The 21,313-nt window shown below is 36.9% G+C and overlaps 1 protein-coding gene across 1 annotated transcript; it reads left to right on the top strand.

The window, feature by feature from the left end:
* Positions 1-7,594: 7,594 nt before the first annotated feature.
* LOC145770410 (broad substrate specificity ATP-binding cassette transporter ABCG2-like) lies at positions 7,595-21,313 on the top strand. The gene is made up of 15 exons (XM_082582051.1): positions 7,595-7,710; positions 8,524-8,583; positions 9,122-9,239; positions 9,862-10,017; positions 10,561-10,718; positions 11,169-11,320; positions 12,018-12,149; positions 15,039-15,163; positions 15,765-15,860; positions 16,126-16,277; positions 16,541-16,630; positions 17,360-17,484; positions 18,239-18,483; positions 19,139-19,260; positions 20,366-21,313. Exons 1-15 carry the CDS (start codon positions 7,601-7,603, stop codon positions 20,511-20,513), a joined length of 1,989 nt encoding a protein of 662 aa, XP_082438177.1. The 5' UTR covers positions 7,595-7,600; the 3' UTR covers positions 20,514-21,313.

Raw genomic sequence — 21,313 nt, 5'->3', positions numbered from 1 at the left:
CTGCTTGTGAGTGTGGCGAAATGCAGACGGCAGCCCACATTATCAAGGATTGCCGGCTATACAGACCACCCCATGGTATGGAAGGCCTAATTTCCATCGATGACGACACCAGGCAGTGGCTAACCAACGGATGCCCTGACATATAGCGACAACACGAGAGAAGAAGCGCTTTACAAAGCAGACAACGATGATGATGATGATAATGATGATGCAAATAGAGTTGAAAACGATAATTTGTTAACTGAAGTGCGTATCCAAGGTTGTTCATACCAGTATACCTACTGCATTGAGGAGGCCGGAAGGCCGAAACGGTGCGCAGTGTGCACTGTTTGCAGTTATGGACGCTCTTGGCTTACGCCGATTGAGCACTTTACTGGAGGCACCTTGCTATGCATTGCTCAAAGCTCATTGCTTGCAGTTTGAGCAGTTTGGCAAGGTTGGCAGTAGTACCATTTTTGGTGCTTAGGTACCACAAATTGGAAAATGACACATGAAGGTATGTATCTCCAGGGCCATACCAATGTACCTACTGCACTGAGAAGGCCGGAAAGCCGAAAGTAAAACCAGAAAAAAAAACCGAAACGGTGTGCACTATCTGCAGTTATACAGTATTATAATGTATAAGCATTATTTGCGTTTAGAGCACTGGTAAAAAAAAAAAAATTAAAATCAGCAGGCGCAAGGCAAAGTTGCAGTTACAGTTATGGGCAATGAAAAAATTTTGCAAAGCAGAAGAGGTTATGTTATGCATTTATGCGCAATGATCAATAATTAACACCTATTAAGTTAATGTTTTACGAGGTTCATAAAGTCATCGGGTTGTTAACAAAGTGTTCTGAAAATGTTCTAGTTTTTGACATTCGATCTTCAATGCTTTTTGCTCATGCTTTTAAGGCAAAAGAATGCCTTTAAGTTAAAAAATTTGCGTAAGTGAGCGACAGCTGCATTATAAAAGGGAGTCATAAAATCGGCTCTTTAGGTTATGAAAACGTCAATAGAAAAATAAAGTTTTTAAATTCAGCTATTTCCAATTCTGGATTTGCAGTCGTTTCTAAAATGCATTTCTTAATTTCATTCTTTCAAATGATTCAACTTGTTAACAATTCAACTTCATTGTTTGTTGGTTGGTGAAAATTGAACATTATGATTTAAAAAGTAGAACTTTTGCATTGCCTGTTCACTTTAAAGCCAAATTGCTTAATTGTTTTCAAAGTTATAATGTTCAAATGGCACATATCTTTGCAAGGTAGCTTATAAATGTGTATCATAAAGATTTCATTCAACTTCAAAAGGTAATTTTTAACCGCGTTTGTGCACATATTTATGACGTGCAAACAAATTATTATGTAATTTGAAAAGCCACGTGATTTCACTCACTCACACAGAGAGCATATTGCCTTTCGCTTACCATATGTGTAGTTTACAGACACTCTAGCTTAAAGACTTCCACTCAACAGTGGATAATGCTTAGTTCAATTTGTGTTACACCAGGTTGCCGAGCGCAACCATGCGATAAGCTACACTTCACTGAACGCAAGAAACATAGGGTAACTGCTATAAAAAACTATGTGACATGGATTTGTGGTGCGATACTGATGAGTCCAATCTCATGGGCGAAACACGTATCTATCGCCGTCAATTCTTGCTACATTTGACTGCCGAGTATCAGAAAGTCAATAAGTTTAGTACTCGTTGTGCAGTGTGCATCGCCAGTGATAAGGTCTGAATGAAAAGATTCGTTACGTGAGGGCAGCTAATTATGAGCACTCTAATGGCCTTAGGCCATTACCCTAAGCCTTAGGGTAATGACTAATGAGAACAGGTTCAGCTTTGAGACATGCTTCTATGGTTTGCTTTTTGCATTTCAGATTTTGTCCTGTATCACCAACTTTAAAATAAATTTTATATTCTGTACCGTATGTATGAAGAACGTAAGTTTTTTTGGACTGTGCCATGATATAGAAAAATCTTGAAGTAGAATACGTAAAAAAAGAAAAAAAGCAATAAAAGCAATGATGAAAAGAGTAAGCCAGTTAGCCAGAGTAGGCCTAATGACAATCAATCGAAAAAAAAATAATAGGAAGTTTTGATGAGTGTTAAAGATTGTTTGCTGGCTTCTATCAAGGGTTCTCTTGAGAGTTGATAAGATTATTACTCAATGTCATGGCACCACTTCTACTAAACGCGTGTTTCTTTTGTTGCTGAAAAACGCTGACAGTGTCAGCGCAGATAAAGGCTAATAGCTAGCTCCACAGTGAGACAAACATCTTACACCGAATGTTTTGCGAAGAGGGTTTTTGAATCTTTATTCTCGGACTGACAAAGCCTTTGATAGGTTATTTCTAGTAGTTTCGCATACTTGTAGAGACTTTTGACGCAGGGCCGGTTATCGAGATTTGGCAAAGTAAAGTTTTTCGATTGTTGAAGTGTTGTTGCCGGATAATAATTCCATCCACTTCGTGCCGCTGAATGGAAAGCAGTCATTGAAACGCGTTGCTCAAGCGCACACCTCGAGGGTCGGACCAGCGTCGCTTGATCTTGAGTAGGGCGCCTAACCACTGATCAACGGGGAGGACTGTAAGGGATCTATTTGATGCCATTTGTGGACTGTAAACGCTTCATTCAGAAAAGTTGCTATTTTTGGTCACGCATCAGTGCCTACACCTAAATCTTTTTTGTCAATATTCAACGATGCAACCCAGTGATGTCCTAGTATTATTGGATGATAGCAGTTCAGTAGACAGAAGCGATGAACAGCAGCTGTTTCGTCCTCTGGGCCTCGTCAATACTACACGATAAAAGGAAATCAATTGACTGTAGCCAAGCAGAAAATATTGTATATTGTAGCTTACGATGTAATTTTCTTCCAGCAGTCATCATTCAACCTGCCAGCACAAAACCGTTTGCTCACGATATCAGAAAGCAATATCCAGGGGCGTAGTCAGGGGGGCAAAGTGAGCAATTGCTCTCCCGAAATATTTTAAACAAAAATGTTCCGCTATGTTACAACTCCATTTGACCAAGTTTTACTGTTGATCTAGGCTGAAAGTACTCTCAGAATGCGCATTTTAGTTAATTTTAAATATATTCGTTAAGTCCACCAACCAGATACTGTACAAGGAAAGCAATGTGTTTATTGTCATAGAACCCATAATCACTCTTATGCTCTCAGTTACAACCATAGCCGTACGAGCCAGGGGAGCAAGGGGGTAGCTGCCCCCCTGTTGTTTCAAAACGTCGCAAATTCGGGCAAAATCTTGCAATTATTAGGGCAAAAATTGCTATATGAAAAGCTACAAAATTGCATGAATTAAGAAAAACTATAAATTAATATCTTTTACCTATCAAACTAAGTAGCCTACAACCTCTTATTTGCACAAGAAATGTGCCGCAAAATTTTCATTTGGCACACCCGTATTGATGTATTGTATTGCATGGTGATCAAACTGTAGTACGAAATGCATTTAACCAACTGCATCATGCCAATTTGGGCAGCCACCAAAATATGTCTCTAATACTTTTGTGAAACTGCCCAAATCAAAACGCAAAATTTGCTATACAGCCAATTTTATAAATTTTCACAAATGCATCGTTTTGATTTGGGCAGCTAAAGACATAAAATTATAATAAAACTGATTAGTCTGTTTATGCAACTGCCCAAATTAGCATGAGGCAGTTTCCCCAAAATGAACAAAGTAATTAATTTTTCCCATTTACATAACTGTATTGTTTAGATTTGGGCAACAAAAAAGTATGAAATTATCTGATCATAGTCTAAAACTGCCCAAATTGGCATGATGCAGTTGCCTCGGCATCAAAATTTACAAAGTCTTTAATTTTTTCATAATATTCATAAATGCATCATCTTGATTTGGGCAACTGCAAAATATGAATTTATATAAATCTGGTGAATACTTTTATAAAACAATTCGGGTGGAGAGGTAACAGTACTTTTTCAACCATAAACGGACATAGCTATAAGCAACACCACAACATTTAACAAAAAATGTTATACCTGTTAAGTGTAGCCTAATGTTAATGTTGTGGTGTTGCTTAGCTTTGTTTGGTTACTTTTATAAAACTACCCAAATTAAAATGATGCAGTTGCGCCCCAAAATAAAAAAAAGTATTTAATTTGTTTATGCAACTGTGTCATGTTAATTTCACCAACATTTAAAATGCTACTGCTGATAATGTCAAACCAATCATAATATATTCATTTATTTCAAAGCTTTCCAAACTCTCCAAACTCAAAACCTGCCATGCAAGCTGGCAAAATATTTGCTTTGCAAGATTTTGTGTGAAACATGGCAGCTCCACTTTTTTCATTAATGTCTTGACTTCTGTTCTGTGGAGACAGATCCAGTTGTTTGCATTAACTTGATCTGCTTTTTCTGGTTGCAAAAAAATGTTGGTAAGCTGCATGCGTATCTAGATGAATTCAATTGTTCTACCTTGATTACTTTGGTAAGAAATTCTAGCTAGCTGGTGATCTTGTTATGTTAGTTTTTCACTGTTATCATGCACCGCATACATTGTATTTGGGCAATTTCTATAAAAGCGTGCAGATTTGGGCAAATTTACGTTCTGCCCCCTCAAAATGGTTTGGTCTCGTACGGCTATGGTTACAACTGCTGGTATATTTGCGTTATCTTGCTAGAATCAGTGAACATCGTCAACATGGGGTGGCAAAAAAGATCTTAACTTATGGGGATCTGTTGTCTTGCTATTTATGTTTGTGTTGTTTGCTTGATTGAAGGTGGTGTAGCTACTCTAGCGGATCGAAATCGATTTTTAGCTCGCGATTGTTGAACTGTCGTAACTTGCCTGAATATCACTCTTAAAGTTAACGCTTTTTAACGTTAGCAAATGAGTGTAGAATGTTGTGATTTTATTTTCTGTGGTTTCTCTTTTACAACTAGATAGCACGCGGACGCTAAATAACAGAAGGTTGTCTACTCTACAGCCTCAGTTATATAACTAGGTCTTTGAATAATGAAAAGGCTGTCAATCACAAAAGCGAGAGCTCCATGAACAGTGTTGAACATCTACAAATTAAATTTTGATTTAAATGGAATTTTAAATTAAATTTGGTTGCCAATGTTGAAAAGAAATAACAAAATGCTTAATCTTCGCCAAAAAAGTCAACTCAGGAAGCTCTTTTTAAAAACTATTATTAAAAAATTGTTTCAGACAGTGGCGGTTCTTTCGTGAAGATTATAGGCGCTGCAGCAGAGGGATAGGCTACAGTAGGGGCTGCAGCAGAACTCTACTCCAGGTTTGTACAGAAGCCGGAGTCTCGGTTTTTGACCGGAGTGTAAAATTCTTGCCAAAAACAGGAGCCGGATTGGGGCCGGAGTCTAACTTTTTTACCAGTTGGTACTTTCAGCGTACAAATTTTTACATTGTGCTTGATGCAGTTGTTATTTTTGTGTACTTCTATGCTTTTATTTTTCAAGCACTCTTTTTTTTTCATTTTAAAGTATGCTTTTCTTTTCATGACAGTGGTTAGCAAAAGTATAAGTTATAAGATAAAAAAAAATGTGGATTGTGGTTCATGGTTTGCGTTTGGAGTTGGTGGAGTTTGGAGTTAATATTCTCAAAATATTTGGAGCAGGAGTAGATTTGGAGACACAGACTTCGGAGTCGCAGTCGAACAGGAGTCCAAAAAACCTGACTCCGTACACATCTGGACTGCAGCCTTCCAATTGTTTTGGTAGAGGGAAGCAGTTTAAAGATTATTCTACCTGAATTAATCAATTAGATGACTATAACAATGCTTTTATACTTTTACTATTCAAATAGGTGTTGTTTTTGTATTAAAATCATCGGCTGAGTTGGACTTCAGCTTGTGTAAATGACGTTTGTTAGTTTTATTGTGACGTAACTTGAATGAAAGGAAAGGCAGGAAATTCCTAATCAATGCTTTGAAATTTTGTACTTGATGAGTTGCAATTCAAACTTACCCTCTTCTATAAATTGTATGAAAAAGCCAATCGCATTGTTTGCTATTGAACAATTATAGAGTAGTTATACTTTGTGAGAATAGCGATAGACACAAGCGCTTTGGTTTTTTGGCCTTCAGCATCACATCTATTCTCTCAGTCAGCAAATCGGTCCTTTTTGACGTTGATTTAATGTCTGCTGTCAAAAAGGACTGATTTGCTAATTAGAAACCACAAAACTCTATAAAAAGCACTAGTTGTAGCCAAAGGCACAAAATGAAAGAGGGAGGTTTCTAAAAGGCGATCACCAATATGCTCGTTGTGTCAGTCACCAGCTCAGTGGCCGAGTGGTTTCGCCTTCGGCTCTGGTGCTGGTAGATCTGAGATCGATTCCAGGTCGGGTCAAACCGAAGACTTTAAAAACGGTACCGACTGTGTTCTATCCTGCATAGCGCAGTGAGAATGAGTCGGGTAATAATGTGATAACATCGTAAACCTGATACAAATTAAAAATGAGCCCTGTCGCTAAAAGACCTTAGCTGTTGTAGAGCGACAATAAATAAAACCATAACATTATTATTAGTGCGTGGCCACCTTTTCAGCCTCGCGCCGATAGCAGCTGAGAAGAATCATTTTCAAAGTTTTTTTTTCAGGTTTTCACCTTGTGCGGCAGGTTTGCTTCTGTTTGTGGTTTTATGTTGCGACTCAGCCAGTCAACCTACATGTCCTTTTTATGTTAAATCAAACGTCAGCAGATGTTAAATCAATGCAAATAGGTCTGATTTTCTGCCTTGGGAGGTACACTGTTGTGTCGAGCTTCATTGAACGCAAGCTATTTTATTGACCACATTCGCCTGCAAAATAAGCCTGCTGAGTTCGGATTGTACGGTACTTTGATTGTTTTCATTTCCAAGTGCATTTCTAAAATGACCCAGCCAGAAAACCTGGTAATTTTTGCATTGACTCATTGTCTGCAGATGTTGAATCAATGTAAAACAGACGGGTTTTGCTTTGTATGACAACAACTTGTACAAGTATAGATACGGTACTAGAAGAGCAATAAAACCATTATTACAATACAGTTTTTTTCAATCACTAATGTAGACAGCAGCAGACGGAAGCATGGTAAATAAGTCACGTTTAATCTTTCGCAAAAGCTCGTTTGAAGTTACATAACAATAATTAGGCAACATGTATATTTACAAGCTATTGAAGACGTAGTATAGATACTCCATAAGATTTTATGTCATGACCTTCTGACTGGGTTTGTGCACGTGTTGAGCGCGCAAATAAATGGTTATATAACCTACAACAATCACGTGACGTTGCACTACAAGATGAGCTAAGCGTAAGCAACAGCTGGTGGAAAATTCACCTCGTTGTATTCAATAAGGAAGTCATTGAAGGTATGACAATTGATGTAACAACAGTCAATTACAGTACCCAGTTGCGTCAGAGATGGTGAGGTTATGTCCAGCTATTCTCAACCAGCAAAAGTTACCAGTTTAACATCATTTTCAACACGTTGATACTATGTAAAACAACAGCTGTTGTCAGACTTTAGCCTAGAAGCTAGGTTATTTGCGTTTAATGTTTGAATAAGATTTTGTGTGCAGTGATTGCTTCAATGTCGACTTTCAAATAAATCTTTCATAATGAGTGATATATATGGAGTAACATTAAGTTTTCACGACCTGTGCTATGAGATCAAGAAGTCCCCGTTATGTGGAAAGGGAACAACGAAAGAAATCTTGAATGGAGTGAGGTATGATGATTTGATGAGTGTAAGCAATACGTGTTACTGACGCCCATTAAGCGTTCTTTGTTTTGGTTGGTTTTGAATCTGTATTCTCGGACTGACAAAGCCTTGATTGGTTATTCCGGGAAGTTTCGCATACTTGTAGAGACTCTTGACGCAGGGCCGGTTACTGAGATTTGCAAAGTGAAGTTTTCGATTGTTGAAGTGTTGTTGCCGGGAATTATTCCATCTACTACTGTAGGTGCCTCCTTTTGAAGCTTCTTCCTTCACAAAGTCACGCGCTAACTAACTGAGCTATTGGGGAGGACTACTGAGCTATCGGGGTTGGCTGCGTTGTTATTTTGGCCCACATGAGTTAGCATCACATTCAACAAAACCATGTAGCCTATTACTTTTCCTACTGCGCAATCTTGCATGTTTAAATGACAGCTCGTTACACAGCATGCAATAAATAGCAGATTTCCCAAGTAAATTTTAGTAAAATTTATGCTTATCAGCATTCAATTGACCTGAACTATTTTACCACTGCGTGTAGACTAATTTTATATTTAATTTTATCTAAAAGTGGGTTTGAAAAATTGAACAAAATCAAACAACTACTGGTAGGAAAGTAACTGAGCTATTAACCAACTTCTTCTTGATATACAATTTTATCCCTTTTCAGGCTGTTGTGGCAGTTTCCTACTTATATAACCCAAGTGGTGAAAGCCTACCGTAGAATAGCATCAGTAGCAATACATGTTGCGTAGACACCCTTAGGCGTGAAGAATCTGTATGTAATAAAATAATATTAAATAATACGTTATCTTTCATTCACAGCGGAGTGTTTTCACCGGGGTTGAACGCCATCATGGGTCCAACTGGAAGTGGAAAAACATCGTAAGACAAACATAAAGCGACCGTATTATGTGTAAACAATGCATGTTTGCAATCCCGGTTCTTAGTGAAAAGTTTAGTTAGCTACAGTATACATTAAGCTATTTGATTAGTTTTTATACATAGACAAAACTTCCCTATAGGCCTTACCGCCTAATATGTTTAAAAAAAAGCTATGTATGTGTGATTTATTTATGCGTTGCTCAACACCTATGCAAACGGTATTCCATGTGTTGAAAGCTGCACTTTATTAAAATGATAGAGCGTTGATAGAGAGCTTGTTTTGTTGTTCCACAAACATGTAAGGCGGCACTAAAAAGCTACATTAACAAAGATTTACCTCGAACCCTTTTACACATCATAGTGTGCGCATTAAGAAAGAATATAATGAAATTTAGCTTAACCTAAAAAACAGAGCACATAAGTTAGAGATTAAATTCATTTAAACTTGCACAATAATTGATACTTTTGACCATTTTAGTAAATATTCAATGCATAAAAGAATACTTAAAAGTTGACGTTTAAAAAGCGTCTTTGTTAGGTTGCTGGACGTCTTGGCAAAGAGAAAAGATCCTAGAGGCTTACGTGAAGGACTGGTGCTCATAAATGGCCAAACTCCTCCATCCAACTTTCGACTAATGAGTGGATATGTGGTGCAAGTGAGATATTATATTGTACTAAAGAAAAGTGTATTTTTTGGATTGAAATAACATAATGATAGCATGTTATATAATAAGAACTTTTCTGTGGTATTATATGGTATGCTATTATGAAAAAATAAATGGAATTGTTTTCTGTTTGCTCTGCTAGTAATACGGTGACTTAAAAGTCAAGCAACAAAAAAAGGTTTAAATTATGACCGAAGTATCACATTAGGGTTGCAAATGCTGTGCAGACCAAAATCAATGATTGACTGATTGCGAATGAAAGCTAACGAATATATGCAACGGTTCTAGTGACAACACTAAATGTCTGACTTGGCAAAATAACTTGTTTGTTTATACAAGGTCGCTTTGCTGAGCAGTATACGTTTAGACAAACTTTACAAAGGTTGTAATCAAAATAATTGTAACTTACGATTCTAACTTGATCTCAGCCACGATTAGATTTGATTGGAAGATAATAACTGGCAAGTCGCAAAACAAAACTAAAAGTGTGTCATGTTAGTCACTCGTAGCCTAAGCTTGAATTAAAACCAAAAAATTAAAGCTACTTTCTCGTAATGGCAAGACTTGTTTCCATTCCCTTATTTACGTTGAAAAATAATTTAATGTTGTTTAGGATGACGTTGTCATGGGAACGCTGTCTGTGCGAGAGAACCTTGCTTTCTCTGCAAACCTTCGACTATCCAACAAGAAGTACAACACTGAAGCTAGAAAAGAAAAAGTTGAAGAAGTAATTAACCAACTTGGATTACAAGCTTGTGCTGACACACTTGTAAGTTTGTTTGTTAATAATTGTAAATATTTGTTTGTATCAAGTTATAATATCTACTATCTATTCGTCATTTTTTTAGTGAAACACGTTTTATAACTTGAAAACTTTTTTATCAGAAAAATTATCCTTGAATTACTTTTAGTTATGTGATCTGAGCGGTATCACCCTCACCAACGTTTTTGAGGTAGTCTGACCTACTGTGTAGCTGACATTGTTTCTTAACCTACTTGAAAATACTTGAAAATGGCCGCAATGCTGCACCAAGGTCAATAAGTCTGCTTACTCACTGGCTCCCTTACTTATCATAGCCTACTTGATACACTCACTTACTTTCTACACGCACTCGTTATACTCACTCGCTACACGCAATTCGCTACACGCATTCGCTACACGCACGAGCTACATGCACTTGCTACAAACAAGTACCCGCCACACATGCGCGCTACACGTATTGGATATTCTCATTACACACACCTTCTACACTCCATCGCTTTATTCAATCACTCAATCCACTCGCTTTTTAAATTTCTTCCTCATATTTAGGTCGGAAACGAGTTTGTCCGCGGTGTATCTGGAGGAGAGAGGAAGAGAGTCAACATTGGAATGGAAATGATACTTGATCCTCCCATCCTCTTCCTGGATGAGCCCACCACTGGCCTGGATGCGAACACAGCTAACTCCATTGTGCTTCTTCTTCACAAGTAGGCTTGCAGAAACAGGATTTGTGCATTTTACAGATTTCCCAGTTTTATCATTCTGGTGATTTTATTAATTTATCCTGATTCTGCTAAGCAATAAATTAAATTTCCATTGGCTGTCTTGAACGATCTTATCAGCTCAACAATAATATAGAATTTAAAAAGAGTCCAACGTGAAGAAAGCACATCACCAGAGTACAAGGTACTAACGTTATTATCACCAACTTGTTATTGTCTGTATCAGGTTAGATGACGGATTTGTTGATTGGCCAATTAACTGACAGGAAATAAGGACTTAAATTATGGCCTGATATCTGAGGAAGGATTTACTGAGGAAGGAGTCCAAGTTTACGCAAAACCATCCTTTACCGGATATTTTATACTTTGCACAATCCACAATATTTCAATTTAAAAGCATTGAACAATACTATTTTTTTCTTCATTATTTGTTAGGCTGGCACAAGGCGGTAGAAACATCATTCTTTCCATCCATCAACCGCGGTATTCCATCTTTGCCTTGTTCGATCGATTGGTTTTGTTGCACAAAGGGAAAATTGTATACAGAGGATCTGCAGACTTTTCTGTAGATTATTTCAAAGAAATAGGTAATAAATGCTGTACAAAAGATGAATATCATATTAAATATATATGAGCACTCTTTGAAAGGGTTTCTGCATTATTTTATAACGATGGCGTAGTCCTTAACTGTCAAAATAGTAATTGATCTGTGAATGGCCTGCACTTTAAACTAATGGTTTCCAAGGTACCGTAAACGTTCTCACTGAGATTCGCGGCGCGTGAAGGTAATAAAATCACTTTTGTTAAATTCACGATAATGTTGTATTGCTTTATTTTTGTATATTTAAGCTGTTGTGAAACACGTTTGCGGCTTGAAAAGGTTGAAAACTGTTTCAGAAAGCAGATAAGCTACCTCTTAGAAATTTTTACATAGTAATCACTAGTAATCACTACATATAAGTATTATACGTCTTCAGATTAGTTTTATATTTTTCATATTTATTTATCGTATTCAAAAATTTTGCTTGGGTAGCTCTTAGGTCACTGACTAATATTGGATTACACTACTAGTATTACAAATAGCATCAAGGCAGCTACTTTGAAGAATACATGGCAACACTGTTTTGTACCCACTTTTCGAAGTCATGAGTCGCATCGTACACCTTTAAAAATCTCAGATATGTTAGATACATTTCTGCAATTTGTGAAAAAGTATCAGATCAAGTGAAACCGAAGTTTCGTTTACTATGAAATCTAATTCTAACTGTTTTGAATGTTTTCAAGGCTATGTTTGTCCGCAATATCACAACCCAGCAGATTATTTTCTCGATATTCTGGGTGGAGACGCAAACACTGCTCAACTGCTTGGTCAACTGAATGTTAAATCTCGGTCGAAGGCAAGAAAGTCCTCGGACGGTAAGAGCATTTTGAAAAACTGAAAACATTATATAGTCCACGTGTGAAAAGAAATATTTAATTCTTTGCTACTGTAACATGTACCGTCGTGAGACAGGTTAGTTTTACCCTACTGATGAACGCTCGTCTCGCGACCGAGGGTCGTCGCGACAGCAACTCTGCTCAGTACGAGAGGAACCGCAGATTCGGACATTTGGTACGTGCGCTTGGCCGATCTGCCAGCGGCGCGAAGCTACCGTCCGCGGGCTTACGACTGAACGCCTCTAAGTCGGTATCCCTCCTGGACAAGAGGTAAAACTGTACCCAAGCCATTAGTTAAGCCACTGCTGCCTTGCCTACATAAGCCAAAGAGCTTCCAGGGAATTAAGACATCGCCTTATCTCTTATGATAAACGACTGTTACCCCTGTAACCGCAACTACTGTAGCTTATTACAGTCCCGCAATTATTGTAGCCTATATCGTAGCCTACTAAGCCAAATAACTCCCAGGGAACTTAAGACATCGCCTTATCTCTTATGATAAACGAATGTTACCCCTGTAACCGCAACTACTGTAGCTTATTACAGTCCCGCAATTATTGTAGCCTATATCGTAGCCTACTAAGCCAAATGGCTCCCAGGGAACTTAAGACATCGCCTTATCTCTTATGATAAACGAATGTTACCCCTGTAACCGCAACTACTGTAGCCTATTACAGTCCTGCAATTATTGTAGCCTATATCGTCCTAAGCCAAAGGGCTTCCAGGGAACATACGACATCGCCTTATCTCTTATGATAAACGACTGTTACCCCTGAAACTGCAATTTGTGTATATCGTCCTAAGCCAAAGGGCTTCCAGGGAACATACGACATCGCCTTATCTCTTATGATAAACGACTGTTACCCCTGAAACTGCAATTTGTGTATATCGTCCTAAGCCAAAGGGCTTCCAGGGAACATACGACATCGACTTATCTCTTATGATAAACGAGTGTTACCCCTGCTACAGTATAATTCAACAGCAGTATGTATTAACCTATCTACTTGCTTATGTGTGCGATTAATCTCCTCATCCCACGTAAGGAGGGGGGTCATGCGTCTTCCCCTATGTTACTAATTGTTAGCCTACAATTGTCAATTTTGTTGTAAAGTATCTTATAACCACACATCTGTACATAGTTGCATCTTGTATAACCGAGTTATTGTAATATGATTCATCTGTTACTTTGCCGTAAGGAGGGAAGTGTGTAACATGTACCATGTTTTAAGCAACAAATTTATATTTTAACATTTAATCGAAATTATTAGAATTAAAAAATGCATTTAAACGCTGCAAATTCAAAACCTAAATTCTGTTCTCACGGAATCTAGGTCAAGCTTTCCCAGAAATGCCACTCTCACGGAATTAGCTAACCACAATCGTATTTCTGAAGCGATATAATTGTGTAACTGGTTTTGCTTCATAATTCTCACGATAAGCTATTACTGATAAAAATGTACCATATTATTAAATAAGCGGGGAATTGGAAAATACTGATAACATAAATATATAAAACAGAGATTTTGTATGGCGACTGAGGAGAACTAAAATTCCCAACTGGAGAATGTCGCTATTCTGACACCGGTTGCAATAAATTAAATTAAGTTAGTTAGACATATATTTCAATTTCCCGCATTTTATAACTTTGATTTAATAAAAAATGATTAGTTTTATTTAATTCGTTTTGCTTTATGTAGGAAGTCATACCCCTAGACTAGACAGCCAGAAGCCTAAATTATCCTTTTTTAATTAGAGACTTAGAGTCTCTCAATGTTCTTTTAAATTATCCTTTTTTAAATTATCCTTTTTATTTTTATTAACAAAATTTACGACAATTAGACAGCCAAACCCTACGCTGGGGTCGTAAAGTTAAGCAAAACCCTACACTAGGGGCTTCAGACACGTAAAAACCCTACACTACTTAAAAAAATCAGCGTGTGTTTCCGGTTGTGAACCTTCGTTCGAAAGATGCATAAATCAGTTTGGCAAGGCTTGCAGACAATCTTTGCAACATAATCTGAAACTAAGGTCATGCTTAGTACAAATGAATTAATTATTATAAAACAGATTTTAAGGATCCTTTCTCAATGATTCTTCTGGATTGATACTGCATAAAAAAACAAGTAGCCATCCAGATCCTATTTTCTTTCAAAATTACGTTTGTATTCTTTCCTGATGTCCTTGGCAACTGTATTGCAGCATACTTGATCATTTCTTGTTTGTTTATTCGCCCGGTGCAGTTGCTGGTAAGCATTCGACTTTGTGAACGCAGAAACGACAAGATCAAAAACGGATGGTTCGACTCTCGGACTTCGCGCTTGAAAAACACACTTCAAGAACAGCTCTTCAACCGCTGCAACATAACAGACGGAATGCAATTTATAGACCGCAAAACTTTAGTAAAAAGAAAATTCGCTCTGTTGATTTCGAAAACGCAAATGCTTGTTACAAATTTATAGTTTTCATTGAGAGATTAAAGAAGTTTTTATTTTTGGACTGAGAAAATCACTTTGAAGGCTTATTTCTGGTATTTGGCATACTATGCTTATTTTCTTATAAGCTCACAAGATTTAAAGTATAATACTGAAGCACGCCTGGTCACCGAGATTGGAAGAGGAGTGACGTTTCAGCTTGTTGTTGAAGTGTTGTTTTCAGAGTTATTTCATTCACTGAGTGTCGCTGGAGAGCTGTTCTTAGATGGCATTGCTCAAGCGCCAACTACAAGAGTATCGTTGCTTGAACATATTGTTTCTTCATTTACAAAATCGAGCTCTAATCAGCTGGATTATCGAATAAAAAACAAGCTTTTTGATACTTTTTAGAGTTAGCATAACATATATTATTTCTTTTTATGCAAAATATTTGAAGAAGAAGAAACACAAACCATTGTTGAAATCGACCATACCCCAGGAGAGTCCAATGACGATGACAATCATCTGATGGAATTGTTTTCAAAATCAGCTCTTTGTCAGGAAGAAGAGGGAAAACTTCAAGTATTTGTTGTTGCTCAACATATTTTTAAACTCGATTTGGTAACATATGTAAATAATGCTTAACCATGCAGCTATATCAGCAGTTTTCAACTATTTGGTTGTAACGGACTTCTTCAACTAAGTTCACAAAAACACCAGCAAAAATATAATTTAGTTTATTTTCTTTTTGAAGCCTTGGGGATTGGGGCTTTATTCTTTTACCACGCGGAAGTTGATGATTGACCAGACTACATTGAAAGACTACTGGAGATCATCTCTTATGTAATCTTGTCCCCAAGACTTGTCCTGCTAGTAAAGCAGTCTTTTTTTACATTGATTCAACATTTATAGACGTTGATCAATGTAAAAAGGGGATGATTTGCTGGCTGGACGCAGGTCTTCTCTATTTAGGGGCAAAAGATGACACAGTCGTTGGTGATATGGTCTGCAGTTGGTTGCTCAGTACCATGTGTGTTTGGTTTAGATAAATCTCAGCCAGCAACTTGTCTTTTTTAGATTGATTCAACGTCTTCAGACCTTGTAAAATGACTAATTTGTTGGCTGGGGTGTCATTGTTTTTCACACTGCACACAGTGCACAGTTTTTTCAATTTTTTTTGTAGATGATTAAAAACTCGTATTTGTCTACGGCATCCGATGGAAGTTTTAAAAGCAATAACTCAGCAGATGTAAGCTATGCAAATGGATTCTTTACACAGGTAATTACCACATCGTATGTTTCATGCACAACTGAGGCAACAAGGGTGTTTTGATGATTTGCTCATCAAAAAATGTCTGAAAAAAAAAAAACTGAAAAGATTTTTGTATTGAGATAGCGTTGCTGTATGCACCAACGGACAAAAAATGTATTTTATTTGCAATCAGTATGCATTGAATTTGTTTCTATGTCTGCTGGCAGATGTTTCACACATTACAGTAACAAATCTTTAAATTACGACGACACTTAATCGTTTTATTTTTTAGTTGAAGGAGGTCTTTTGGCGTACGGGCTTGAATTTAGTAAGAAATCCTTTGGCAGTAGTCTTTCAAATCATTATAATGGTGATTTTTGGAGTGCTCATTGGACTGATTTATTACCAAAGTGACACTTCTTTTAAAAGTGGTATTCAAAACAGGTGAGAGAATTTGCTTGAGTATTTTTATAAGAATCAATGTTGTAATTTTTGAATATAAACAAAAAGTTAATTCTTGGAAGTCGAAAGTAGCAAGAATTGACAGCGATAGACACGTGTTTCGTCCAAAAGGCAGGGCACATCAGTATTGCACCACTAATTTATGCAACAGGGCTCTCGCAGTTTTTTTGCCAGTCAATTGGATTCTTTAATATCTACCAAAGGTTAAGTTTACTTAACTAGAAAATAATCTTTTCCATCTTCAGGGCTGGATGTTTCTTTTTCCTCATCATGTCTCAAGTAATGGCCAACCTTTCTGCTTTAGAACTCTTCCTCAAAAACCGAGCAAACTTCATGTAAGTTTACGTATAGACTTTACATAATTGTTTAAATTCTCAATATTCACAATCACTGACTTTCTCAACACAACAGTACCGTGATTCTTGGTAATGGTTTTTCCCCCTTTACCAGCAAGGCCTTAAGTAATCGATGTATCTGTTTCCGGAAAAAAAGATTTTTTTGCAGTATCAAGGCTTACGCTGCTTGGTTAAAAGTTGAGAGTAAGTGGTGAGGAAGGCAAGTAAGTCAATCTTCGTGTCCATCTTCAGGCATGCTTTTAAGTGTTTTGACAAAGACACAGCTGCATGCTCTTGAGCGGTGTAGCCTATTGCTTTTTTCGAGCGCCGTACCAAAGCTTGACTTGCTCGATCAGCTCGACGTATCGAACGAGTGCCATACCGTACTGGAAAAAAGATCATAAAATGTGCGGTTGTGTACTTTATGAAAAACTTAATGTTGAAACACGGATAGTCATTTTTTCAGTTTTAATTTTAGTAATATTTTTGAAAAAATTTGTGGAGTCTATCTAAAAATTTTCAAATATGTCCAATTGTACGTATGAGAACGCAACAGTAAAAGATTTGCCTTTATCTCAAAATTTCCGTTTGAAGGGGTGAACTTTCAGTCTCTGCTTAATCTTCCAAATATTGTTAAGCCTCCACTACCGTGTTTATAGCCGAGTAATACGTTCAAAACAAAGTGTATTGCTGATGTTTCCATCTAACAATGAAAAATTTTTTCAACAGACATGAATCCGCCAGCGGGTACTACAGAGTGTCGGTGTACTTCATTGCTCAAATATTTGCAGATTTAATTCCAAACAGACTAATTCCAAACATTCCCTACAGTCTTGTTATATATTTCATGATTGGTAAGACGGTTCGTTACAATACCTGTGTAACACTTGTTCAATCGTGTGATATAGACTTGATACATAACCATTTGCCACCGAAATCAATGTGAATGATAATTAATAACTTTTACCAATTTACTGTTACCTATTCCTTATACTAAAAATAAACTATATCTAGCTTACCTGTGCAAGACGAAAAGTCTTGAAGGATTCGTTATGTTTTCGGGATCATTTTAGGGCTGAGAGCAACGTATGTCTACGATGGTATTAATTATTATTATTTCGATACTGGTATATTGTATATTGCTGAAACTTGTAGTATCGGACAAGGGTTAAAGCGCAGAAATTATTGTCATGATAGACGATGCAAATTAAAGGCATGTGTTAGTGTAACAGGCTGAATGCAATTGAATTTTCGGCCGAACTGTGCCGGTTCAATTTTGAAACGTTATAACTGTGCTTTGCACCGGTTCATCATGGAAACACTGAATAAGTGTTACCCGGTATCCCAGCTGTAAGAAGTACATCTCACAGCTCACCAATGCAATAGTGTCCTCAAAGATTGGCTAAATGAAAGCCTTTTGGAGTTGCAATCAAATATGTATACAGTGTCATACCAAACAATAGCATTCTTTAAATTAGGCTTCTCTACTGTATAACAACGCGTGTTTAGCCGGCAGGTTTTCATATTGAGGAAAACAATTTAACAATTTGTTTTTGTACCAGTAGTCTATCATTATTGTTTATAATTGTGGTACTACGTTCTTTGCAGGCTTTCAAGAAGAAGTTCAAAAATATTTCTTTTTCTTGCTGACAATCTTCTTCACAGCCGTTTGCGCTGCTTCATTGGCATTTTTCGTCAGTGCTTCCGTTCGTATTTTTGCTGTTGCCAATATTGTGGTGTCTCTGCCATACGTACTGATGATGTTGTTTGGTGGTTTTCTGGTCAACGTCAGCTCTCTGCTGGACTGGTTGGAATGGGTCAAGTACCTCAGTATCTTCAGATACGGCATCAACGTAAGTTGTAAGCGTCGTGTAATGCAGTGCAGCATAAGTGTTGGCCAGTTTAATAAAAATAAAAACAACTTTTTGTTTATTTTTCTTTTGTGCTTTTTATGTGGGCGCACATTCATTTATTGGCAATGAAAAAACTATTGCCTGTTTTAAAGTTTCAAAGACTTGTTTCTGCAGTCTGTAAAGAGCTTTGACAACTTAATGCATAATGGTAGTGCAAATTTGTTAAATTAACTTACTAGTCATATGAGTTGCCTGCCTATCCGCTAAATCTTAACTTACTCTATAAACTGTAGAATAAAAAGTTGCATACACACAAATTCAACTTTAATTTTTTTATCAAGAAAAGTGGGAGGTATACGAGAAAATGAGCCAAAACTGCAGAAACTAACTCGTATTTGGCAAACGTTTCAAAAACTAATTGTTATGATCAGTGCTAAAAATCGAACAATTTGTAATTCTTTTTTCTTTGGGACTATATTTCTTACCTCAGATTGACAAAACGTTTCAATCATTTTCTTCCCAATCAGGCTACATATTTTTCCTCCGAGTATAGGCTTGATAGGCTGCAGTCATTTTTCTTCGACTAGAAATATAAAAAGCATTGGTGTTGGTAAAAACCTGAAGAAACAGCAAGACAAAATTAAAACATTTTTAGGCTTTGACCATCAATGAGATGACGGGGTTAGTATTCATTGACAACTCATCTTATCCCGGTTTCAACATTTCATCCAACACTCCGTGCCTCAGCACAATCACTCATCAGCTTATACCTAATTGGTAAGTAGCCAATTTGATAGACATTTAACAGATAACAATTCGGAAAAACTTAAAACGTTGTACGATTATGTTTCTACAAGCTTATCCTTTTTCGGCAACTGTTGACTTCCAACCTCGGCCCTGGTTTAGTTGTAGGCTTTTATGTTTATGAAGTTTAAAATTCAAAGCACTAGTTAGCGGATAGCGTTGACAAGGGAGCCATAGGATACTTTTGAACCCCAGCCCAGTATGATTTTAGGAACCCGTAACCTTTCGAAAGAGCCTGGGAACTTACAGTAACCATCGCGTATTTTTTGAACAAACTGCTTTTTTCTTTGAAGTGGCTCGATTTAGGGCCCAAAGATCTTATTGGTACTGGGGCTAAGCCATCCTCTCAACGACCCTGGTAGATAGCAAAACAGTGTTGACATGATTGTCTTTCAAAATGTTAGAAAATTTGCAGGCTTGCTTCACTTATCTAAATGGGTTAAACCATGACGACCTTTATACACAGGCTATGACGGTGCAGCTGAAAATTTGACTTAAGACTGATCTATTAGTAGCCAAAATCGCTAGTATAAGTTGATAGTTTGAGTATTAGTTAATAAGTTTAGTTTTGTGTATATTTTATGTGATTTTGAGTTACTTTTGTGCTACTGTCATCATTTAAAGGATGGAGTAGATTTTGCCACAGGTGCTGGAAATCCAAAAAGCGTCTGGCACCACTGGTAATTCGGAAAAATTTGTCTTTTTTGAACTTAAAGTTAGTAGTTTTGCAGTGATTTGAGATTCATTGATCACACTTTGGCAATTTGGATCTCAAAACTATCATTTCAAATGGATATCAAGTAAATTTAGCTTAGATTTCAAAATCAAAATTAAATCGGCCTTCAGTCAGGCCTCTAGTTTGCACGCTGTCAAGGCCTGTATGTATAGATCGCTTTGGGTTAAACTTAGATGTTGTCATCATAGCAAAAGTTATCATATGTGTTATCAATCCATTAGTGATAACACAACACTAAGCTTAAAACCTTTTTTGCCGCAATGGCTAAGTTGCACTCAATCAATATTCTTCCACTTGTGAATGATGATGATGAATAAGATAATTTATTCTCTACGTTTTCAGCACGACTGGAGAGGCCTACATGCAAATGCAAGGGATAGATTATGGACCTTGGCAAATGTGGATTAACATCCTTGCAATGACTGGTATTGGAGTGGGATTCCTTTTGTTGGCTTACATTCAAATGAGAAGGGTCAACAAACTAAAATAAATTGTTTCCAAAAGTTTTTCGTGTTTAAATATTGTACAAAATGTAATATTTTTATGTGCTGCATGTAACAGAGTTGAGAGCTCTACTTAAAAAAATGCAACGCACCTGCATTCCACAAAGAGAAAACGTAAATCTAATTGTCTAAACCCAGTGGCTCGATACTCTGGTTATTTACCTGGTATTTTATTACTTGCTTGTGAAGTCTCACGTTACAATCTAAAAATGTTTAAAACATTTTTTTCTGGCTTCTGGGATTTCCACTTGAAGAAAATACTTTCATAAGTTTATGCAACAAACTACAGAGAAAGCAAATGAAATGGTAATTCTGGATAAGTCTAAACCCAAGCGTTAACGTGATTGCAGATTAAACAAAGTGTAAGATAGCTTTGAAAACCACTATCTCAGTTCTGTACTGCTGATGCGTATTCTATGCAAGCTCTGTGTGCTGTATTACATTGATATATATTATATGTTGCGATAAAGTGGCCCAATTCATTTTTTACAGCGTGCTGAAAGCTTAAACCGTGTGGTTGGCCGAACAAATTGTAACCTTAACATTCAATAGCGGCCAAATAAACTTCTTTGCAAGCCATGTTTGACCGGCGGCCCTGTTGGGTCATGTTGAGCTAACTTATCATACCACAGATATTTCTGTCGATCAAAATTGAACTGATTCGAATTGTTTGTCTTGAGTATTAAGACCAGTTAAAATGTAATCTTTCGATTTTGCATTTGCAATTTTTGATTTCTATCGATATTTGTAATGAATTGCGAAAAATTTTTAAGATTAAAATGCAATC

The sequence above is a fragment of the Aplidium turbinatum genome, chromosome 5, assembly GCF_918807975.1.
Source record: "Aplidium turbinatum chromosome 5, kaAplTurb1.1, whole genome shotgun sequence".
Lineage (NCBI taxonomy): Eukaryota > Metazoa > Chordata > Ascidiacea > Aplousobranchia > Polyclinidae > Aplidium > Aplidium turbinatum.
Note: the sequence above shows the minus strand (reverse complement) of the source record. Positions and strands in the feature narration are given on the sequence as shown.

Bases quoted from the DNA above. Each gene is read 5' to 3' on its own strand.
- LOC145770410 (XM_082582051.1), top strand. From the start codon at position 7,601: ATGAGTGATATATATGGAGTAACATTAAGTTTTCACGACCTGTGCTAT. The intron at 7,711-8,523 runs GTATGATGATTT...TTTCATTCACAG, and splicing joins GAAATCTTGAATGGAGTGAG to CGGAGTGTTTTCACCGGGGT. The intron at 11,321-12,017 runs GTAATAAATGCT...AATGTTTTCAAG, and splicing joins AGATTATTTCAAAGAAATAG to GCTATGTTTGTCCGCAATAT.